Raw genomic sequence first — 22,996 nt, 5'->3', positions numbered from 1 at the left:
CTCTGCTCCTCTGCACCATGGTGCTGGCAGCAGCCGTGGCCATGGCGCTGCGCTGGCAAAGCTGGCTGCCCCCCAGGCCACGTATCTCCGTGCCCAGCCCCCCTACTGGTTTTTCAACAATATTTTAAATTACAAAAGTCATATTCAACCCCTTTTCATGTGGACAGTTGCTTCAACTGTGGGCGATAACGTCAACATTTTAGACAAACTTGATCGACTTTTAATATAAGCTATTACAGTGCACACTGATTGTATAGAAAAACCTTACATATAACAATTAAGTTTAAGAAACAGGATATGTGGGCCCCTGTGCTTTTCTGCAGCATTCCTACTCCTTCAAGCCCTTAATTTTCTTTAAAATAACATCTGACAGAAAAATGATAATTTGGTAAGCAATTGATTATTGGCAGTGTAATACTACAGCTAAATCTGTTTTGAAAATTGAATTAATCTTTCTGTGAAGTAAAACTTAAGTCTAAAAATCTTTGGACCCTTTGGCTTCCTGAAGATCTTTTAGGGTGCCTTTGTATTAACTGATTTTTAAAAATTTTGTTATAGTCAGTGGGAATATTTAAATCATGTGTCATGCATTTTTAGTACACTTAATATGTAGCAAATTTTAATCTTAATTCTGATTAAGATTGTGGATATGTTCTTTTTTTACTTTTAAAGAGTAAAAGAAGGATAACATAAAATGGGGGGGCTTACCAAATTACAGACAAAGTGGTAGGAAATTATCAATGGTTATTGTTTTACATATTGTTATCTACAAGATAGTTTCTCAGGAAAACAAATAGACAAATAATAGTGAGTTACAGACAAAAGAGGTAGGAGATTATCAATAGTTGTTGTACTATACTTTGGTATCTTCAAAGTGGCTTCTAAAGAAAATAAATAGAGCTATACATGAGTGACCTACTGAATAATCATTCAATAATTCTCAATGGTTGTTGTAGGAAACACATAATAATAAACATGAATCCATTTATGAAATAGGATAGGAACAATACAAACATTACAGAGTTATGGATAGATTAGTAGAAAAATATCAATGGCTGCTGTAATACATGATGGTATCTTCCAAGTGGTTTCTCAGGAAGACAGAGATACACAAGAAGGATCTAACAAGTAGTTACAGCCTAAGGGTTGTCAAAAATCAAGTGAGCGTGGGGCAAAAGCCATTTTTTGTAGCATTTTCTCCCCAGCCTCCCATCACATTGGGACCCCACAACTAGTTACTGTCCTCTCCCCAACTGTCAGCACAGGCAGAAGGAATCCTGCTGCAGATTTCTCCAGAGCTCCACCACAGCCTGTACTGTCAGGGGAAGAATAGCTTCCAGGGAGTCTCCGCAGGTATTATGCAAGGTCCTCCGGGTTTACAGCTTCCAAGCGGCTCTCATGACCCCAGTCCACAGGACCTCTGACTCCTCGGGCTTAGTCTGCATTCTCATGTTCTCTGAGTCCTTGTTCAGCAGCTGCTCCTCCGCTGGCTCTGGACCTTTCTGGTTCTCAATGGCAGGAGCAAGAGTGACCCATTGCGTGACATGTATTCCCAGGGGTTTCTCCATGTTTGAATGATTCACACACGTCCATGGGTGGGCATCTGCAGCTGGAGCATAGTGGGCCAATTGTGTCATTGTATCTCTGTGTCATGGTAGTTCTCAATTGAGTGGCGGTGGCCAGCCTGAATGCTGGCGCGCAACAGCGCTTGCCGCCACATGGTTCCCCGTGCACCAGGGTCCCTCTTTCCTGGCACCTATGAGGCAGGGAGTGAGCCGGCCAGAAGACCGGCACTCCCCGCCCGTTTGCAACGTATATGGGTATGTTCTTATGATGTTTCTATACATGCTCCATTGATCACCTGTGGAAGCAGTCTATTAAAATTCATCCATAGATTTACTTATTGAATATTTTCCTTTTATTCTGCTAAGTCTAAATTTTGTATTATGTGTACAAAACAAACCTTTCTGTTTTTTTTTTTTAATACCCTGAAGAATAATGATATTTCTCCCCTGGCATATAAGATAACATGTAAGGGAATAACCCAGTTTTAAATTATATAATCTATTAAGCCTTTTCACTCTCTCACATTTAGTATAAATGGTTATATTCCACAAGAGCATTTAACTAAAAGTTACACCTAAGGAAGTTATAATGTTAACACAGTAAGTGGAGTCAGGGTTGACAGTTTTTAATTCACTTTGTAGCTGGAAGATTTACATTATATCCTTTGAAAACTTCATAGAATATTTTTGGGGACATGGGAGTAGTCTCTAATGAACAGTGCTACATTTACTTGGATATTTAAGTCAGCTAGCTGAGTTGAATGAGGAATCTGAAACTAACATTAATTTACAAGAAATGTAAACGATAAGAAATCAGAAGCTATGTTAGAAAGGAGCAAAGCCGTAAGTTTATGAAGACACGATAAAGAACATTAGTATATAATAGGAAACTTTCTCTATAAAATAGGCTTAGTTTTGGCATTTTACATGCTCATTCTGCTTTGCTATTTTTATCCATTATGTTGAAGTTTTGAAGTATAAGAGATTATGTGTAACATTGTACCATTAACCCTCTACCTTAATAATTTACAATAAATGATTCTTATTAAAAATGTTCCATAAGGTCATCCCTGAAGATAAACAGCAGTGCTGCCTTGCTGTGGCATCTTCACGCCTGTGAGGATACAAGGCAGGTCACACCAGGCTGTGCTGGTGACACGCAGTCCCCAGGCAAGGGAGACCCTCACTGGCTTGGTCATTCCAGCTGTCAGTCACTCCCGACTCCTGCACGCTTTACTCTGTTTCACGCCCTGGCTCTTAAAGGCAGTTGAGACTGGAGACCTTGAGATTTCTATCAGTAAGTGGAAGGCTTAGGTTCCTTTAAGTTAGGTAGTTTTTATCAACATCATCCTCCTTCTGCCATTTTTAACAGCTTTCGCAGAACTGACCGATGACTTTTACTGAATGCCTCTTTAACTCTATTGAGTTTCATTTTCTTATTTCCCCTGTTATGTTTTTAAAGCATAAGAATTCCTGCTTTGCTCGTTTTATATGTTTTGTCATCTCTTTAAAGATGTCCAAGGGAGAGGGGGCCATGGTGGTGCACGCCTCTAATCCCAGCCCTCTGGGAGGCTGAGGCAGGAGGAGTGAATTTTGATGGCAGTCTAACCAATTTAGACACTTAATGAAACCCTAGCTCAAAATTTAAAAATTTTTAAAAGGGGCTGGGAGACTGTGGAGCTGGGGATGTAGCTCAGGGTGAAGGCCCTAAAGAGCTGAAGGAAGAAAGAAAAAGTTCACCAGGGCCAAGATTTCAGGGCCTTTACTTAGAGTGAGCAATTAAGTGTCTTTTGGAGGAAACAGCTAGGGATTTTGAGGCACGTTGGGTTCAAATAACTGCTCAGCCACCCAGCCGGTCAGAGCAAGCATCCGGCCCTTGTTTGGTTTGGGGAGGCTGTGATGCTTGTGTGTGGGGCTGTGGTCCGGTGGCTCCCTGGGCACACGTGGCCGCCCCGCTGGAGTCCTGGACAGAGAGGATCTTTGGGGGCTGCTGAGCGAGCAAAGGGGGCGGCTTGGACCCGTTGGTGTGGGGACTTCTGAAGCTCACACGAGCGTGGGCGCTGACGGGGCACTGACCAGGCACTGACCAGGCACTGACCAGGCGCCGCCGGGTCTCTTCTCTCCCCAGAACTGCCTGAGCAAACAGCAGCTCCTCACCACCGTGCGCCAGCTGCAGCAGCTGCTCAAGGGGCAGGAGGCGCGCTTCGCCGAGGCCATGCGCAGCGCCAGGAGCCGCCTGGCCGCGCTGCAGAGCTCCGTGGGCCGGCTGGCGCCCGACGCCCCGCCAGGTGGGTCCCGGCCGCTCGGGGTCCCCACGACGACCACTGAGGCCACGGAAGCCACGCCGACACTGCCTGCCCTCTCCCCAGCGCAGTCTGTGCCCTGGGGTATCACGGGACACCCTCACCTGCCTTTCCCGGCGCCAACAGTGGGGCTCTGCTTTTGCTTTTGTTTCTCTTTTTGTTTTTAATTTAGCAGGTTACTTTTCAAAGTGGCTTTAAATTCACAGCAAAGTTTATGGAGGGTGCAGGGAGTCCCCACGCCTGCCCTCCACACAGGCCCACACACGCATGCACAGGCGTGCCACACGCACACCTCGAGAGAGCTGAGCCAGCGTGGCTGCAGCTGTCCAGGCGAAGCCGTGTCCTCCCCTGGCGCCCGGGACAGCCCTACTTGTCTGGGGAGGTGGCGGCGGGCACCCCGGGCTGCTGACCCCGGGCTCTTGCTCCTGATCAGCGGTGGGCGCCGGGGCCCAGGGGATCCCGCCTGTTCCGAACCCCAGTGGTCTTCTGCTCCCCACTCACGCAGGTATGTGGGGCTTGTTGCTTGCTGGGTGAGCCGGGGCTTCCTGGGGAAGGCTGGGGTTTACTGCCTTGTCCCAGGTGATGGTAGCAAACCCAGAGTCTCCTGCTGCCTCCTGTTTTCCTTGGCCGCACCGAGGCAGAACTAGATCTGCCAGCCCAACCTCACATTTTCCCCGGCACAGAGAGGCCCCAGCCCTCCGTGGGCTCCAAAGCTGAACCAGAAACAGGCGGGGCGTCCTTCCTGCCTGCTGCAGACGGGGTAGCCGAGGCCAGGAGAAATGGGTGAGCAGCCGCAGGGGCCCATCTGCTCATTTATCTGGCCGTTTCCCGGCTTTCTCGGGATGGCAAAGCGCTGCATGTGGTCGGAGAGTTCCAGTGAAGAGGCCACATGGAAACATGTATCAAAGGGCCCTGCTCATGCAGGCATTGTGACACATGCCTGTACATTCCTGTAGTCCCAGCAACTCAGGGAGGCTGAGGCAGGAGGATCCCAAGTTTGAGCTCAACCTGGGCAACTTACTGATGTAGTGAGACTCCATCTCCAAATAAAGAATTTTTAAAAGGAGTCTTTGGGAATGTAGCTCAGTGTGAAATACCTGGATTCAATCCCCAATACCACAAAAAGGGTGGTGGCTGCCTGTGAGAGAGGCCCTTACCATGTACTAGGCAGATAAGGAGGAGCTCTCATCACGTCCTTTCATCCCAAGATTTGCGGATTCTCTGCCCTGAGCCATGCTGGATTGTAAAAGGTGCCAAATTCTCTTTTTAAGAGTTATCACCATGTGTTATGTCTCCCTCACAATATGTTTTGGGCAGTGTGCTGGGCACTTTGCAGGGGAGGAGGCCGAGCCTGTGACAGTGCTGCGGGGAGAGGGGGGCAGCCACTAGCAGGGTCCTGCTCGGGGTGGGCTTGGGGGCTGCCCCTGGGCCTTGGGGAGCTGGACGCTTGCTGAGGTCTGATGGCTGGTGGTGCGGAAATGACCTTCTATGGGCTCTCTTGCTTTCTTTCTTTCTCTTCCTTCCTTCCTTTCCTCTTCTTTCTTCCTTTTTCTTTTCTTCCCTCCCGTTCTCTCTTCCCTTCTTTCTTCCCCAGCACTCGCTGGGCTCAGGAAGAATGATTACTTATCCAGAATTCTTGGTCTTCTTCTTTCTGGCTTCCGTCTCTCAGGATCTCCCTCTTGTTTTCCCCTCCTTTCTTTCAACAAATCAGCTTCCATTTCATCCGGGGCACCTCATTGCCCTCGTTGACCCTACTGGGAGGCTGCATGCGCTGTATCCATCCGCTGTCCGGTCTCTGAATCACAGTCCCTGGTGCCCACAATGGAAAGGAGGAAAGGTCTAACTTAGTTCACGGTTGGGAGACTCAGTGCATGGTCGGCAGGTTTCAAGGCAGGAACCTCCAGGTGGAAGGGCTGGTGGAGCAAAGCTGCGTAGTACATAGTGGCCGAGGAGCAGCGCCAGAGAGAAAGAGACAGGGTCCAGAGCTAGTGCCCAAGGCCACGCTTCCGTGAGCCACCCAGCTGAACCCTGGGAGCGTGCTGTACTAATCTGCTGGGTGTGTCTTAATCCAAAGAAGTCAACACATCAGGATTGATTTGGAGTCATAGGGAGTTCATGTGGTCCTAAGGACTCACCAGGACATGCTCTTAAAGTGAATCCTCTGAGCAGGGGCATTCAGTACTCTTTTGGGAACATGATTGCAAACATTACTTACATCCGGTCATTCATTCTACCCACCTTTATTGAACACCTACTGTGTGTATGATGCCTGCAGGTTAATTTTTGCGGGGGGGGATTTTTTAAAGATTTCTCAGGCTGGGGATATAGCTCAGTGGCATAAGTGCCTGCCTGGCAAGCACAAGATCCTGAGTTCGATTCTAGGTACCAAAATAAATAAATAAATAAATAAATAAAGATTTCTCATCACCAAAAAAACCCTACTCCTTTTCCCCAAAAACACTTCAAACTCTTTTTGACACAATAACACAGTAGTTTTTTTTTTTTTAAACTACTATTTTTTAAAAACTACTATTTTTTTAAAACTACTTGTTTTTTTTTTTTTTAAAAAAAAACTACTTGTCAGGGCATGGTGGCGCATGCTTGTAATCCCAGTACTCAGGAGGCTGAGGCAGGAGGATCGCTGTGAGTTTGAGGCCAGCCTGGGTTACAAAGTGAGTTCAAGGCCAACCTGGACTGCAGAGTGAGACCCTGTTTAAAAGAAAAAAAAAAATCTTGTTCAAGAGTCACGTACTAGGCAATCACTATGTGCTGGCACTTGGCTGGCGCTGGGGACATGGCAGGAACATGGCAGCCTCACTGTGAGAACTGACACAAGCACAGGGACCATGAAGTCACCAAGGAAATGCGGACGGCTGCAAACGCTAAGAAGAAAATGAAGTGTGCCCGGAGGGAGGGTCCCGGGGAGGGCTCAGCTGACAGCGCATCAGGAACACCAGGGTGTGGGGAGGCTGGCATCGGACTGGAGACCTGAAGAGGGAGAAGGAGCCGGGAGGGGTTCTGGAGAGAGAGCATTGCAGAAGAGCGGATGCCCAGGCCCGGGCCCCCAAGGGCACTGGAGACCGCGATGGCACAGACGGGGCTGCCCGCCCTGGGCAGCCTGCGGCAGGTGCTGGACACGGGGAGGTCTCGCAGGTGGCGTGACGTCAAAGGGGCCGAGGTCCCGCAGCAGGGCTCCTGACCCTCTTCTCCCCTCACAGCCTCCTGCCCGCCTCTGCAAGCCCCTCTGGACGGCAGGAAGTTTGGAAGCAAGTACTTAGTGGATCACGAAGTCCATTTCGCCTGCAACCCCGGCTTCCGGCTGGTCGGGCCCGGCAGCGTCACATGTCTCCCCAACGGCACCTGGACCGCGGAGCAGCCCGGCTGCAGAGGTACCGCCCTCCTCCCCGCCACCCCGCACACCTGGTGGGGGAGGGTTCTGGGGGCAAGGATCCTTCCCTGGGGCACCGCCCGACTCGAATGCCTCCTCCACTACAAAGCAGGGTCAGTATTGCTGACCACGTACCTACGTGCTGCAGGAGTTTGCTAATCCCTCACCTCGACCTAGTCGTGCTTTGCGTATAGCGAAACGGAGGCACAGAGAGGTTAAGAAACTTACGCAGGTCACACAGCTGGGAGTGGTGGGTGGATGCTATGAACCTACAGTCTTGCCTCTGCCTGGACGCTGGCGACTGGAGTGCATCAGTGTGAGGACAAGAGGCCGCCCGTGGTGAGGGGCAGGGACACGGGAAACGCTCTTCGCGGCCGGAGTGCTAGTGAGCCCGCTGGTGTCCTCTGCGGGGTCCCTTGCGTCTACACTGGCATTTGGTGTGGACAGCTCCGGGGGAGACTTTGGAGTGAGGGAGAAGTGACAGGGTTCTCTTCTTCCTGCACTCTTCGACATGGTACTTTTTTGATGTAGAGAAAAATGAGGCTTGGCGTCCATAATGTGCTGGCTCACCAGAATGTGTGGTGAAAAATTCATGGATACCCGACATTCGCAGACATTCCGGGGGCCTTGCTGGGGCAGAATGCTCATGGTTTCTAGACAAAGAGTGAGGAGGAACAGAAATACTGCATAAGTAAGTGGGTTGAAAAGAGCAGAACAGAGAGAGGACTTTGGCTTTTGGTGGGTTTTTTGTTTTGGATTTTTTTGTGGTAGGGTCCTGCTATGTCCAATTCTGGGCTCAAGTGATCCTCCTGTATCAGCCTCCCAGGTGAGCTGGCAGTACTCCCTGGTGAGGTGCTCCGTACTGCGCATGCCCGGAGGGGACTTTGCGTAAGTAATTTGAAAACATAGAGGAAGCGCTGGAAGATGCAGTGTCTGACGATGGGTGTGGAGCGAAGACTGCACCACGCGGACAGATTCAGGCTCCTTCCCTCTCCTGGAAAGAACGTGGCTCCAAGTCGGGGATTCAGAGCCGCTGGGCGCCTGCCGGGGAGCTCAGGTCACAGAATGCAAAGGTCTAGTATTCGCCCTCAGCCCTGAGAGATCTCGATTTCAGCCAAATGCCTCGCGAATGATAAGCGATGGCAGCCGAGGGGGCCCGCGGGACGTTTGATTTTCATTACACTGGATATCCGTATTTTTGAAGAACGGATAGCATTAGTGCCCCAGGTTGGTTTCTTTCCAGTAGCTCTGCGGAAGGCTGCCTAGCCCCCCAGCAGTTGTGCGGGTGGAAACCCGTTTTACCCACGTGCTATTTGTTTGTTCTTCCTTGTTCAAATATTATCCAAGTATCCTGTTCTTCTCGGGAACATGTATTTAATAACGAGCGTCATGTGTTTAAAATAAAAAGAGGAGTTAATCAGAGAAGGTAGCTGAAAGAATGTGTTTTCCGGCATTTAGCTACAAAATATCAAAGGCCCAGAGATATAGTTGTAAGTAGTTGCTTAGCTGGACCTGGTGGTACATGTCTGTCAGCCCAGAACTCTGGGAGGCTGAGGCAGGAGGACTACACGTTTGAGCCCATCCTGGGAAAATTAGTGTCTTAGCAAAACCCTGTCTCAAATTAAAAAAAAAAAAAAAAAATTAACAAGGGGATGGGGGATTGCGTATGTAGCTCAGTGCAAAGGCCCTGAGTTCAATCCCCAGTACAGAAAAAGTGTCGGGGTATCAGTATCAGGGGACCTGGCAGTACTGTAAGGACCTATCCCTTACCTCCTCCCCAGCCAACTGCTTGGAAAGAGGTGATGAACCCCACTCGGCACAGAAGGAAACCACACATAATTATGCCCTTACAAACCCAGCGGGCAGGGGAAGACCTGGAACTCCAGGACAGAGGGCAGCATGTGGCTTCCTGGATTATTTTCCTTTTTTAAAAAAATTAGTACATATTTGCAGTACACAGTGATTACATTCAGCACGGGGAGTTGGGAGATATATATATATATCTTGCTGGGGATCAAACCCCGGATCTCACACATGCTAGGCAAGGGCTTCAGCCATAGCCTTATTTTCCTTTTTGTCTTCTTTCCCTGAAGCGCATGTTTTTAAGATACGAACTCTTTCTTCTCTTTTTTTTTTTTTTTTTGAGACAGGGTCTCACTTTGTAGTTCAGGCTGGCTTTGAACTCAGTACGTAGCCAAGGCTGACCTCAAACTCATGGTGATCCTCCTGCCTCAGCCTTCCAACTGCGAATTACATGTGTGTGCCATCACACCCAGCTACCCTTTTCTTTTTTGTAAAACTCTTGAACAACATTCATGAGGCCTGGGTTTCATCCCCGGTACCAGGCACATTCACAGATGCACACAATAGTAATAAAATAAGCAAATACTAGTAGAATAATTGACTGGCTGGCCAGTTTACCAAATGACTCATTAAATGAATGCATGCATGTATGAGGGACTATGTTTAAATACTGTGACTTCCATTCCAGTGTTTAAGCACATACGGAAATGCAAGTTTCACATACCGAGTGTCTGGATATTAACATGGGCATTCCCCAGGAAACAGAACTTTCTAGACAGAACTTTTCCTCTGCAGGGCCGTTCAATGCTTCGCTGGGCAATCCCTCTCTTGTTTCCAAGTTCTCTAATCATAAATAACTCCAAGCATTTTAAATATTTTCCACTACAAAAATTTCAAACACACAAATGTACAGAAAACAGTAAAATGGTTTCATATTTGTTTGTTTGTTTCTTTGTTTTTTGAGACAGGGTCTCACTATGCAGTTCAGGCTGGCCTAGAACTCACTCTGTAGCCCAGGCTGGTCTTGAACTCATAGCAATGCTCCTGCTTCAGCCTACGGAGTGCTGGGATTACAGGCATGCATCACCATACCTGCCTAGTAGAGTGATCTCACATACCTAAAACCCAGTTTTGAGCACACAGTCAATTCCTTAATAGCATCAAATATCTAATTAGGGTTTTTTTTTAAAAGCCCCTCAATTGTTTCACATACTTTTAAAACTCTGTTGGACTTGGGGCCCAAATCAAGTTCATAACTTACAATCGGTTGGTACACGTCTCACGCTGTGGGAGTGTCCCCTTGCTCATATGATGTCTTTCCAGCTGATTTCTCAAGAATGTGGGGACAGTCAGGCGTGGTGGCGCACACCTGTAGTCCCAGCACTTGGGAAGCTGAGGCAGGAGGATTGCTATGAGTCTCATTCTCCTCCCTGCCCCCCAAAAAAGAATTTGGGTTCTCACCCTGTCCAAACAGTGTGCTGGATGTCAGCGTGGTTGGATATAAAATACCCGCTTCATGGCTTTCCTTTCCTTGGGGGTCCTAAACAGGTTGCTCTGCATCCTCTGTCTAAATTCGTGTTACTGTTTCCATCAGAGGTGTCTCAGTCTTTTTGCCTGGTCGCCCACTAGCATTTCTTCTCTTTAAGACCCAGTTATTGGACTATGAGTCTCACTGCCAGCCTTTCCGGTCCAGTTTTTTCAGCTGTTGGATTTGTTTTCCAAGGAAGTTTCTGTGGCTGGCACGGTGTGGCCCTGGGAGCCCTCAGAACTTTCAGGGTCAAAACCCTCATGTTGAGGAGACGCTACCCGAAGGAGCCGAAGGAAGAGGCACGCTGGGATGGGGTGGGGGGATGGTCACCCAAACAGGCGCATAAACGAGGCAGAGCTGAGAAAGAGGGAGCCCTGATTTCAACTGCATTGAAAAAGCAACAGAAGTGGGAATTTTAGAGTCATGAAGTGACCCAAGGTCTATGGGAACAATTATTTCACTTCCATATGAGTAATAGAGCCCAGTGTGGTGGTGCATGCCTATAATTCCCGCACTCAGGAGGCTGAGACAGAAGGATTGCTGCAAATTGGAGGCAGCCTGGGCTACATAGTGAGTTCAAGGCCCACCTGGACTCTATAGAGAGACCCTATCTCAAAGAGCCAAAAAAAAAAAAAGACAACAACTATAAAACAGTAGCATGCACAGAAGTGAGATAAAGCAACAGGAAATGTGAAACGAGATAACAGAGCCAGGGAGGGATCGAGGGGGAAAGATCAGCTCACTTAGCTGGCTGTCATGGGAACAGGAAGTGCTCAGGACACAGTTAATTAAAACAGGATTACGGCCGTCCCTCGGCTGTGAGCCTCTTCTGCAACCTCAGCCTCGCCCTCTTCACAGCTCTGAGGTCGCCACCGCTACCTAAACGCCACAGCTGGGGGCCCACAGGAATGCAGTGACAACTGTCCTTGGATCGGGACACAGACCTGGCGCCGGGCTGGGCCTCGGGCTGCTGAGCGCCTCTGCCGCCCATCAAGATGAGAGGGACGGAGTCTGCGTGGAGTGTGTCTCCCAGGGTCACCCACAGCGAGACCGAGGACCCCCGTCCCGGCCGGGCTTATTCCTGCCCGGGCCATATGGCCAGCCCCGCCCGCAGGGTCCATAGTCTTCCACGGAGGTCCCCAGCAGAAAAGCCAGATACCAGCGACTGAGCTTTCTGGTTCCCTGTTCGCATCTTCATAGCCCGTCTCTGCCCGCTGGCGGACGCGGCTGGTGAGCGAGGAAGGGGCTGGACGGCGCCGGGCCGCGGGAGCGCAGTGCGGTGCAGACGGTGCTGGAAACCAGTCGCGGGAACCGGAGTGACTGGGGGAAAAAACAGCCCGGGCTCTTCCCCGCGCTGGCGGCCTCCCCGGGCCGCCTGGGTCCCTACAGACTAAGAGAAACCCTGCAGTGGGCACAGGGAGGCCTCAGGGAAGCCAAAGTCCCTTCCCAGCCGCCCCAAACGGTCCGCGCTTCTCTTCTCTGTGGGGAGCAAAGCACCTGCTTCCACCTCTCAGGAGCCTCAGCAGGAAGCTGCTCCTGTGCCAGCCGCGAGGCGCTGCGCCAAGTCTGTGCGCTCACAAACCTTCTCGCGGAAACGGCTTGCGTTTGTTTGTGCACTAAAGCAGGCCTGGGAATCCATAATAAGTGCACAGCCTGAGAGTTTTCAGAAATAGCCTTTTTCTAATTAAACCATTTATAGTAATGGAAGAAAAATGGAAGAATATAAAACATTACAAACAAGCAAAGAAAAACACCTGTAAACCTAGCTCTCAGAAAAAAAAAAAAATCTACTGAGCCTTTGAAATACGCATCTCTGGGGAGCTAGGTGTGATGGTGCACGGGTGTAATCTCAGCACTCAGGAGGCTGAGGCAGGAGGATCACTGAGCTCAAGAAAAAAAGAAAAAAAGAATAAATAAAATATGCACCTCTGTCTATGTATAGCTTTCCCATAGGACTGCTGCGTATGAGCACTGACAAGCCCCCTTTATTGATGTTAAGGAAATGCCAACAAATCCCTCCCCGTAGATCACAGCAGGGCTTTTGGATGGGGATTTGGAGAACTGCTTTCCCCCATCCTTGGGCACACCAGTGGGCCATCCCTCCACTTGCCATTGCCGCTGAGTTTCACACCTGTTTAGAAGGACTTCCACATAGATGCTGGTGGTAGAGGCCAGGGGGCCGGATGTACAGGCAGCCCAAGGCAGATGCCTCTGGCTGTCCACACCACACCTTGCAAATAAGAACCTGGTGTCCCCGGGTGGGGCGTGGCCAGGTGCCAGGCCAGCTCCTGCATACAGAGCCTGGGGGATACAGTGTGCAGCAGGCACAGGGCCTGCTGCCTACAGAAGGAACGAGCTGCCTCTCAGCCCCGCTGCCCCCTCGCAGCTCTTGCGGGTGGAGAGGAGGATGGCGGACAGGGCAGGGAGGTGGAAAGCTGCAGCGCTCCTACAATGGAGACAAAGGTGGCTCAGCCTTGGTTTTTGTTTGCTTCAGAATCAGAGCTCACGTGGTTGTGTCTGGAAATCTTTCTCTCCTAGAGATCAGTGAGTGCGCCAGCCAGCCTTGTCAACATGGTGGGACGTGCGTAGAAGGAGTCAACCAGTTCAGGTGCCTCTGTCCCCCAGGAAGGACTGGGGCCCGCTGTCAACATCAGGCCCAGACTGGTACGCACCCACTATGGGGCTGGGGGAGGATGTCCCACCGTGGGGAGGCGAGGACCCTAGTTATGGGTCACAAAATGCAAACATGGCGAGAGCTCGGTGCCCCTCAGACCCACGGGCTTCTCCTCTCTGGTTCCATCCGTTGATCTCTCTGGCTCCCTAAAGTGGTTACTTGGTGGAGCTTAGCTCTTCTGTGTACCCAGAGTTCTGATCTTTCTTATGGAAGAAACCATGAGTAGCAGGACTGACTCTCAACCTAGCAGCTTCTGGGTTGGGAATTTGGCCAAATTCCCAGAGAAGATGCACTGCGGCCACCTTTGCCTGAGCAGCATTTCTTCTGCCAACAAGATCGTATTATCTGTAAATGTTTCCTTCACGCCCTGCGCAATTCGCAGCTGCTAATGCAGCCCACTGCGTTTCAACAGCTGGATAACCAGATATTTGATCAGCGAGTCTCTGATACCCCCCACTAGAGGTCTCAGCCACACAGTAGCTGGTTTTGCACATGGCATAAAAATCCAATTAAGGAATCTGTGGAGAATGGATGGGGTTTCTAAGCTACACTGCAACCAACACTTCTGTGGAAACGACCAAGCCAGGTGTGGCGCCTTTGATCCCAGTACTCCGGTAGGCTGAGGCAAATTTGAGCCTGCTCCGGGCAATTTAGCAAGACCCTGCCTCAAAAATTAAAATGGGCTGGGGGCGTAGCTCAGTGTGAAGGCCCTGGGTTCAATTCCCAGTACCTGAAAAAAAAAAGCCCAACCAAAAGACGTCCTACTTTTGGGGGAGAAGAGTCTGGTGCGAGCGCCACCTCGCCTTCGTGTAAGCCTTTTTAAAGGAAACGCAAACTTTCCCCCCTCGCGGATCTCCTCCGTTCATTGCCTCTCCTCTCCCGGCTCCAGAGTCAGCTCTCTGAGCCTTGTCCGTGCTCATCCGGGTCCTCCTCCCGGGTGGCCCAGGGCACGTACTGAGCGCGTCTTCCTCCCGCAGCGGCCCCCGAGGGCGGCGTGGCCGGCGACTCCGCCTTCAGCCGCGCGCCCCGCTGCGCGCAGGTGGAGCGGGCACAGCACTGCAGCTGCGAGGCCGGGTTCCACCTGAGCGGCGCCGCGGCGGGCGACGGCCTGTGCCAAGGTAGGCGGGGTCCCGCGGGGGCGGGGGCGGGGCTCACCCGGAGGGGCGTTGCCGCGGGGCGTGGTCTATTAAGGCTCCTCCCACTCGCTGTTTTGGGTGTGACCCTAATGGAAGTTGCGAATTACATGGCCCCGGGTGCCCGAAAGACCCTAGACAATGCAGCGGGAGTCTGAGGCTGCCCCAGCGCCGAAGCCGCGACCTTGGGTGCCCAAGAGCCTCGACTCCTGTTCCAGCTCTATCCTGGCAGGTGACAGGGCGGGGCGTGGATCGCCAGCAGGTAGACCAGGTCCTGGGGCTGTGCAGGGGCCTGGACTCGTTGCCTGGGGGTCCCGCCCCGCTCAGCTTTCCTGACCAGCTCACCTTTGCCGACCTCTCCTGCTGACCAGGCTTCCTCCCCAAACCAGAAGTTCGAACCTGACATTCGGTCAGTCGGTGCCAACAGGCTTATTTTAGCACAGCGGAAACGAGACCCTCCTACTCCAACCCCAAAGATGAAGAGGCTCAGGAGGGGACTGCAAACCCCGCTCCTCTCAGGACCAAGTGCCTGATTTCCCCCCTCTGCCTGTTCTCCCCAGTTAGACGAGGGGACCCCTAGGGTCCGTCGCACCCCTTCCCTCCCACTCCTCTTGTCCGCGCTCTGGGCCCTGGGCGGGTTGAAGGGGCGTCCCCGGGCCCTCCACCAGGCTCAGCCCCGCAGTCACAGTCTCCAGTGACGCCTTGGGCCACGGCCAGTCCATGGGGCTGCGGGGCTCCGGAGTCACGCTGGGCGCTTCCTTCCCCAGACGTGAACGAGTGCGAGCTGTACGGACAGGAGGGGCGCCCCCGGCTCTGCATGCACGCGTGCGTGAACACCCCGGGCTCCTACCGCTGCTCCTGCCCTAGCGGGTACCAGACTCTGGCCGACGGCAAGAGCTGCGAGGGTGAGTGAGACGGCAGCAGAGGCAGGTGGCTGCAGGGCACGGTCCACACCTGGTCCTCTGAGCTGCTGTCGCCTGTCAGACCCCGTGGACCCATGGACAGAGGCCGGGACCCCGGGGAGGCATTCTCCCGCCAGGCTCTGCAGCGCTCCGCAGCCGCCCTTCCAGATGGCCAGCAGTACAAAGCACTGCATCCTTGGACCTGCCCGGGCCTTTCGTGTGGTATGGAGGCCGGGAGCCAGGGGGTTTGCTCCTTCCTCGTGTGTCCCGTATTTCAGATGTGGATGAGTGCGCTGGCCCACAGCACGTGTGCCCCCGGGGGACCACATGCATCAACACCGGGGGTGGCTTCCAGTGCGTCAGCCCCGAGTGCCCTGAGGGCAGCAACAACGTGAGCTACGTGAAGACCTCTCCCTTGTGAGTACAGCGGAGCTGCCCTCACCTAGGCCTCTGTACTGACTAGAGTCTTCCTGGAGCCTCCTGGGGAAGACCACGGGCCGGGAGCTGGGCGTCCAGCTTCCCCAAGCTTCCTTTTCCCCCGGGGTGGGTGCATTTAATGCACTGCTGGGCTGGTGCAGTAAGAACCCAGTGTGCCCCAGTGAGAGTGATATACCAAGAGCTCCCCCGCCACAAGAGGGTGGAGGGATTGCAGCCACCCCTGGGTGACACAGACTGCAGGCACGGTGTGTGGCCGGGGCACTGTGCATTACATCCCTCTGCTTTTCCACTGGTGCTAGAAAGTCTGGAGACCTCAGCACTTAGTAAATAAACTTGTTGTTTCAGAGGGTGAGAGACGGGCTTTTAAAGAGGAACAACTACAATTCACACAAGGCACAGATACTCACTTCTCAAGAAGAGATCCTAAGACCCTGGAAGTGTCTTTAAAATGAAGAGAATTGACTTCATACAGAAGTAGTACTTTAAATTGTTATGAGGATTAAGGCGGATTAGAAGGGGCAAGAAAGCCAGGGGTACCAAACGGGGGCAGCTGTTAGAGACTGAAGACACCGGAACCTTCCTCCAGGAGCCACTTAATGGAGGGACAGGAAACCTCACTGTAGTAGCCTCTGAGGACGTTAGATTAGTGGCCAGTTGTGATATTTGATCTGCATAATCATGAGAGTGCAGAATCAACAAATAGGCTAAGTGACAGTCTGTGTCTTTTATCTTCGAGAAGGTAGGCAAATATCAGAGCTGTTTGCACAAGACCCTGAATCCAGATGGCTAAGGAAGACAGGGCTTCCTGCTTAAGAATGAATGGTGTTGAGTTTGGAAAGCTCACTGAGGGGGGGCCCCACTGCAGGATGTTGGCAGCTGGCTGCTGAAGGGGGGTCTCGGCACCTGCAGAAAGGGCACCTGGCTCGAATACCAGCAACCTTGTCATTAATCTTCCGAGGCTTTAACTTTCTGTAAAAACTATAAGAACAGAACATGTGCATATGTATGCACTTGTACATGCATATGCACGTGTGCACACATGTACACGCACATGGACTGGGAGGGCCCCGGGACTGGAAGCAGCACCTCTTCCGGAGTCATGCCTCCCTCCAGCCACATGCCTTGCCTGCAGCTCCAGAGCTCTGGGTCAGGACCCATGGTTGGGGAGGGTCACCCAGATGGTCACTGCAAGAGGGGTTCCCCAAATCTGACAGCTTCCCTTTTGCCTCTGCTCTAGCCAGTGTGAGCGAAACCCCTGCCCCATGGACAGCAGACCCTGCCGCAGTATGCCCAAGACCATCTCCTTCCATTACCTCTCTCTGCCCTCCAACCTGAAGACACCCATCACGCTCTTCCGTATGGCCACGGCCTCGGCCCCCAGCCGGTCTGCGCCCAACAGCCTGCGGTTCGGGATCGTGGGGGGGAACAGCCGCGGCCACTTCGTGATGCAGCGTTCCGACCGGCAGACAGGGGAGCTGATCCTCGTCCAGACCCTGGAGGGGCCTCAGACACTGGAGGTGGATGTTGACATGTCGGAATACCTGGACCGCTCCTTCCAGGCCAACCACGTGTCCAAGGTCACCATCTTTGTGTCCCCGTATGACTTCTAAGGGTGCAGAGATCTGGGCTGATTTCTCTTCCCCCAAGGACTCAACTGGGGACACAAATTGTGACAGGCATCTCTCTCCTTTGCCTGGTCCTTGCCCACCTCCCTGTTTGCCCAGGCTTCTAGGGCAGTGCCACACTGTCCCATGGGGTGACACGGAAACCCATACTTCTGCCACTGTGGTTATGTGAGTGGCATTGTGAGTTTGAACTAGCTGGGGAAGGAGACCTGGGGTGTGTGCCTGACACGAAGGCCGGCCCTTCCGCACTGCTAGTGGCAACGCTTGCTATGAACGAAGTGCTTGTAGCTATGCTGGGGGTCCAGTCGTGCCTCTGTGTGCTTATGTAGGAGGCAGAGTTTCCTCCCATGCTGGGCATGTGGTTCTTGTCCACACCCTCTCTGAGATACACCTGCCAGCCTTCTGAACAGAGAGCGCGGGAGAGCCTGTGACCCGCATGCACCCTTCAGACGAAGGAACTGACATGAGAGCATGGATTCTGCCTAAATTACTTCCCTTTTGGGAAACTGTATCTTAAAAACATAACCTGGTATTATAAGTGAAGAAATAAAGTCAGTAGCTCCTCCCTATCCTAACTTCTCCCTGAGAAGCCCAGTTCCTCTGGGAGGGAAGAGCTGCTCTCCTCCCGTCTGGGAGGGATGGGCCGGAATAAATGAGCAGGAGAGCGCAAAGGTAATGTTTGGGATTTTGCCACTAGTCTGAATTTTTCTTGGCCTACCATTTTTCTTGGGAGATTGGTAAGGACATCTGGCCATGGAGAGTTTAAGGAAACCGTCAAATTGCCATAGATCCCATGGCCACCTTCTTCTGATAAGAAGCCGGGGTGATGCCCTCTCGGTGACTGAAAGAGGAAAACTCTGGCCAGGACTGAGGATGGGATGGAGTGAGGGGCTCTTCACGTTAAAACTTCATGGCTGGCTTCCTTGTGAGGGAGGCTTAATACTCAAACACATGTTAATCTACTGGGGAGACTTCCTCACCTATTTTATTTAAAAATGCTTCATATTCACCCTGGGATGAGGTGGAGGCAAGGAAATGTATTGAGGGGTCAAATCCCAGAGAAAGATGGTTTCCAGGATGGTTTATCCTTGTCTTGTTTTGTGAGAAAAAGGAGACATAGTCAAAAGTTGTTTTTGAAATTTTCTTCTTTTTCCCTGGGCTCAGCTGGGACCTAACAATAGAACAAAGGTCTTCAGACCTGCTCTTTCTGGGTTGCTATAAGACTTATTAAAATATTATTTACATTCTTGTGTCTGGTGAGTCAGAGCCTGCATGCCACCTGACCCATTGTGCAGACCCCCACGTGGGCTTGGCCAAGGGCTTGGCCACATTTCCCAAAGTGAGATGTCACAGTGATGGACCTTTCCTTTTGGGACAGGAGTGGTTGGGAGGAACAAATGTCTCACCCTCTAGCATGTGAGGAGTAGTTTATAGGTCTACAGAGCAGATGCCCACCTGAATTGGAATGTGTTAACTTTGATGTCAAACTGGCCCAATCTAAGACAATAACTCTCACCCCCAAGATCTGCTTTCATCAAACCTGTTTCCCATTTGCAAAATCACACACCAATAGCACCCCCTATAGCACCAAAATACAGCACCCCCTAGAGCACTCCAGACCCCACAGCACCAAAATAAGAATGCCTGATTGCTTGGGACCCCCTCTGATGAATCATAGCTGAGGCCTTTTCCTCTGGGTAATGTTTTGTTATCTATACTTCTGTTAGTCAGTGGTCTGTTACTGTAACAAAATATCTGAGATGATCAACTTCTAAAGAGAAAAGGTTTAACCTAGCTTTGCAGGGTTGCAATCCATAATCCATTGGCTCCATTGCTTTGGGTCTCAGCAAGATAGTATGTCACGGCTCCAGTGTGTGTCAGAGCAAAGCCTGTTTACTTCATGGCTGGGGACTGGGAGAGAGACAGACAGACAGACAGACAGACACCAGGGTCTCACAATCCCCTTTGAGGGCATGCCCCCAGTGACCTAAGACCTTGCTATTAGGCTCTACCTCTTTAAACTCCCACCACTTTCCAATAGTGCCATACTGGAGAGCAGGGCTTTAACCCTGACCCTTTGGGGGACATTGAGATCCATGTTATGTCAATACTGTCTCTCCTTACTTTTTCCTAAGGAAGTTAGCATCTTTTCCCCTCCTAGCTCTAATACATGCTGGGTCAGTGTGGTTAGTCATTAACAGGTATTACTTTATACCTCTCTCCAGGTAAAATAGTTTTGTATTGTTGGGGGCCTTTAAATCATTTTATTATGTGCAGTTACAGAAATTATAAAAGTAGAGAGAAAGTATAAGAACCCATGCGTGAGTCACCAGCCTCACCAATAACATATAAGCAGTCTTCTTTCATCTACTTTCACCCCACTTAGGAGGATGTTGAAGTAGATCCAGGGCATCCTATCATTGCATCTGCCAATATTTTAACATGTGTCTCTAAAAGATAAAGACTTTACAAAAGCACAACCTCAATAACACTCACACTTAAAATAAACAAACAACAACAACAAAATGATTCCTCAGTACATTCAAGTATTTTGTCATTGTTCATATTTCCCGAGGGCCAGGTATGGTGATGCACCCTTGTAATCCCAACACTCTGGAGGCTGAAGCAGGATGATCACTGTGAGTTCGAGGACAGCCTGGGCTACATAGTGAGTTCAAGACCAGGATGAACTACACAGCAAGACCCTGTTTAAAAAAAAAAAATCCCTAAGTGATAAAGATTTTTTGTTTGCTTGAATTTTGCCCATGCATTGTAATTTGTTGATAAGCCTGGCAAGTCTCCTTTAAACTATAGCACTGGTTGTCACACATTATTGTATACTGGACTAACCTACAGACTTATTAGAGGTAGGATATAGGGTGGTTTATACCAGAAAAATTCTCACAGTCTCGATATTCCTGAGTGCATCACTGGTATAACATGTTCCTCTGTCTTCTCTATGTCTTATAAATCAGTAGTTCTGGGGCTGGGGATTTAGATCAATGGCACAGCACCTGCCTGGCAAGCATGACGTCGTGAGTTTGATTCCCGGTACCGGGAAAAAAAAAAAAAAATCAGTAGTTCTATCTAGAGGTTTAATTAGGTTCCAGTTAGCTTTATTTTGGCAAGGCTACATTGTTAGTGGTGATAGATCCCTCCAGTGGGAGGCAAACAATATCTAGTTGTCTTGCTTTTCTGGAATTATCTGCCCCTGATGATTATTGCATAGAACCATTACTTCTTTAGGGGTTGTGATTAAATTTTAGAGCTACTGGGTTTTTTTTCTTCTTCATTTATTAGCTGATACATTTTATAAAAAGAAGCTTCCTTTCATCAATTATTTGGCTACCCTGAGATTTTGTTTATATAAGAAAGATCAATTAATGTTTTCTCAGCTTCCTTTTATTCTCCAGTTTTGAAAATGAGGTGTTTTCTTGTCATCTATCTTTCCGAGTTGATCAGCGAGTGGTGCTTTCTTTTTTGAGTACATTGTGGAGTCAGGGTTGAAGCACATTTGATAATTGTTTCAAGCCACTGAAGCTGTCTTTATTGTTGCTGTCTTTGACTCCTGAGACCTGCTTCAAGTTAGCTCATTTCTTTGGACATGATTCTACTAGTCTTGCTAGTGTCCTAGTTATTTTGTCTGACAAAGTATTTTAAGCACATCTTGTGTATTTTCTATCTCCTGAAATCAGCTATTTCTTTCCAAGAATCTCTAGTTCCCTCTAGTAGGGAAAATAGGAAATGGTAATTGGAGATTAAGATCTCCCTGGGAGTGGCGGTACATGCTTGTAATCCCAGCATTTAGGAGGGTGAGGCAGGAGGATCACCATGAGTTCAAGGCCAACCTGGGCTACATAGTGAAACCCTGCCTCAAAAAAAAAAAAAAAATCTCCATCCGAGGGTGCTTACTGGGAAGTGGTTAGGTCTTTTTTCTTCTCATGGATAGAACTAGCAAATATATTTATAATTTTTAACAAAGATAGGGCCAGAGATATAGCTCAATGGCATAGAGCCTGCCTGGCAAGTGCGAGGTTGTAAGTTTGACTCCAGTACCAAAAAAAAAATTAATACAATAAAAAAAAAATAAGAAAGATAAAAACATTACATGACTTTATGCTGATTCTTCCAATTCAATTTATAACTACAGTTTTAGTTTTTTGGTTTCTACCATAACTTCATTGAGCTATATCTGCTTTCCTTTTTCTCATTCTGAAAATCCTCTCAACATCAGCAAAATAATCACACGTTTTAAAAAATCCTCCAAGTAACAATGCCAACAGTACTGGCATTAAAAAAAAAAATTACTAAAAGCAGTTGTTTTTTCCACTACTTGGGACTGAACCCAAGGCCTTCACACTGAGCTACATACCCAGCCCTTTTTAAATTTTTATTTTGAACAGGGTCTTGCTAAATTGTTAAGTTGCCCAAGCTGAGCTTGAACTTGCGATCCTCCTGCCTCAGCCTCCAGAGTGCTGGGATTACAGGCCTGCAACACTGCACTTGGCTCTTTATGTAATTCTTTCTGTCCTCAGGTGTATGCCATTAGGAACGTTCGGTCAACTTGCTCTTTCACAATCACTTGGAATAGTTCCTCTCTCTGTGATCATTCCTCAAACTATAATCAGGATAGCTTCACTTTATGTTGCTAAAATTTCCAGAAATTCATTATATTTTAATGTTGTTGGATAATTAAGTAAACTGTTCACATAGCTGCAAAGTCAAATCCACAAAATAAGGTTTATTCAGGGAAATCTGTCTTCTGGCCCGGTCTCATCCACTCTATTTCCACCTGAACAAGTAACTTTGCTCCTTTTGCTCCTCCATTAAGAAATATAGGCATGATAAGTAACAGCATCCTATTCCACGCTGTCCTTGACAATGATTTTTTGGGGGTGGAGCTGGATGCTCCCTTCTCACAGCGGCCTTGGCGACCACCCTGCCAATGCTGCTCACCCCCTAGTCTCTAAATTACCCTACGCTGTTCTATTTTCTTTAAAAGCACTTTTTACTGCCTGACATTATCACATGCAAATCTCTCCCCATATCCTGGGCCCTGGTGGCCGCTCACCCCATATTCATCTCTGCTTTCTACTTCTGATAGACCACCTGCCCTCCTTGTACCAGGCTGAGCTGTGCATTCCTTGACACAACCCCGCACACACCACCAGGTGCCTACGTGGAACTCCTAACCCCCAGGACCTCAGAATGGGGCTGCCTGTGGAGACAGGCTCTTTAAAGAAGTAATGGAAAGCCAGGCATGGTGGCGCACTCCTGTAATCCCAGCACTCGGGAGGCTGAGGCAGGAGGATTGTTGCGAGTTCGAGGCCAGTCTGGGCTACAAAGTGAGCTCAAGGTCAGCCTGAACTGCTTAGCGAGACCCTGTCTCAAAAGGACAAAAAGAAAAAACAAGAAAGCTAATAGGAGAAGCCTCCTGGTAAAGGGCAGGGCCAAAGCAAATAGAGATGAGTTCCCAGATGAAATATGTCTGGAATCTTCTGGCCCTAGACTTCCTGTTATGTGAGATAACACCATTGTGATTTAAGTGGGTTTCAGATGGAGTTCTTGTCTGCGGCCAAAGGTATTCTTACAGATGTGAGCTGCCAGAATCCCAGCTCCCACAAAGCAGGCATCTTG

At 49.8% G+C, this 22,996-nt stretch overlaps 1 protein-coding gene across 1 annotated transcript in view; it reads left to right on the top strand.

Moving 5' to 3' along the window:
• Window positions 1–18,603, top strand: part of Fbln7 (fibulin 7) — a 30,503-nt gene extending 11,900 nt beyond the window's left edge. Inside the window, exons 2-8 of the mRNA XM_005400608.2 lie at window positions 3,694–3,853; window positions 7,087–7,257; window positions 13,126–13,251; window positions 14,239–14,379; window positions 15,162–15,299; window positions 15,575–15,713; window positions 16,972–18,603. Of these exons, the coding sequence (XP_005400665.1) occupies window positions 3,694–3,853; window positions 7,087–7,257; window positions 13,126–13,251; window positions 14,239–14,379; window positions 15,162–15,299; window positions 15,575–15,713; window positions 16,972–17,344 (1,248 nt within the window). The 3' untranslated portion in view covers window positions 17,345–18,603. The remainder of the gene's footprint in view (window positions 1–3,693; window positions 3,854–7,086; window positions 7,258–13,125; window positions 13,252–14,238; window positions 14,380–15,161; window positions 15,300–15,574; window positions 15,714–16,971) is intronic.
• The last annotated feature ends 4,393 nt before the right edge of the window (window positions 18,604–22,996 follow it).

Source organism: Chinchilla lanigera, unplaced genomic scaffold (genome assembly GCF_000276665.1).
Source record: "Chinchilla lanigera isolate Chin_1 unplaced genomic scaffold, ChiLan1.0 scaffold00069, whole genome shotgun sequence".
NCBI classification, from domain to species: domain Eukaryota; kingdom Metazoa; phylum Chordata; class Mammalia; order Rodentia; family Chinchillidae; genus Chinchilla; species Chinchilla lanigera.
Note: the sequence above shows the minus strand (reverse complement) of the source record. Positions and strands in the feature narration are given on the sequence as shown.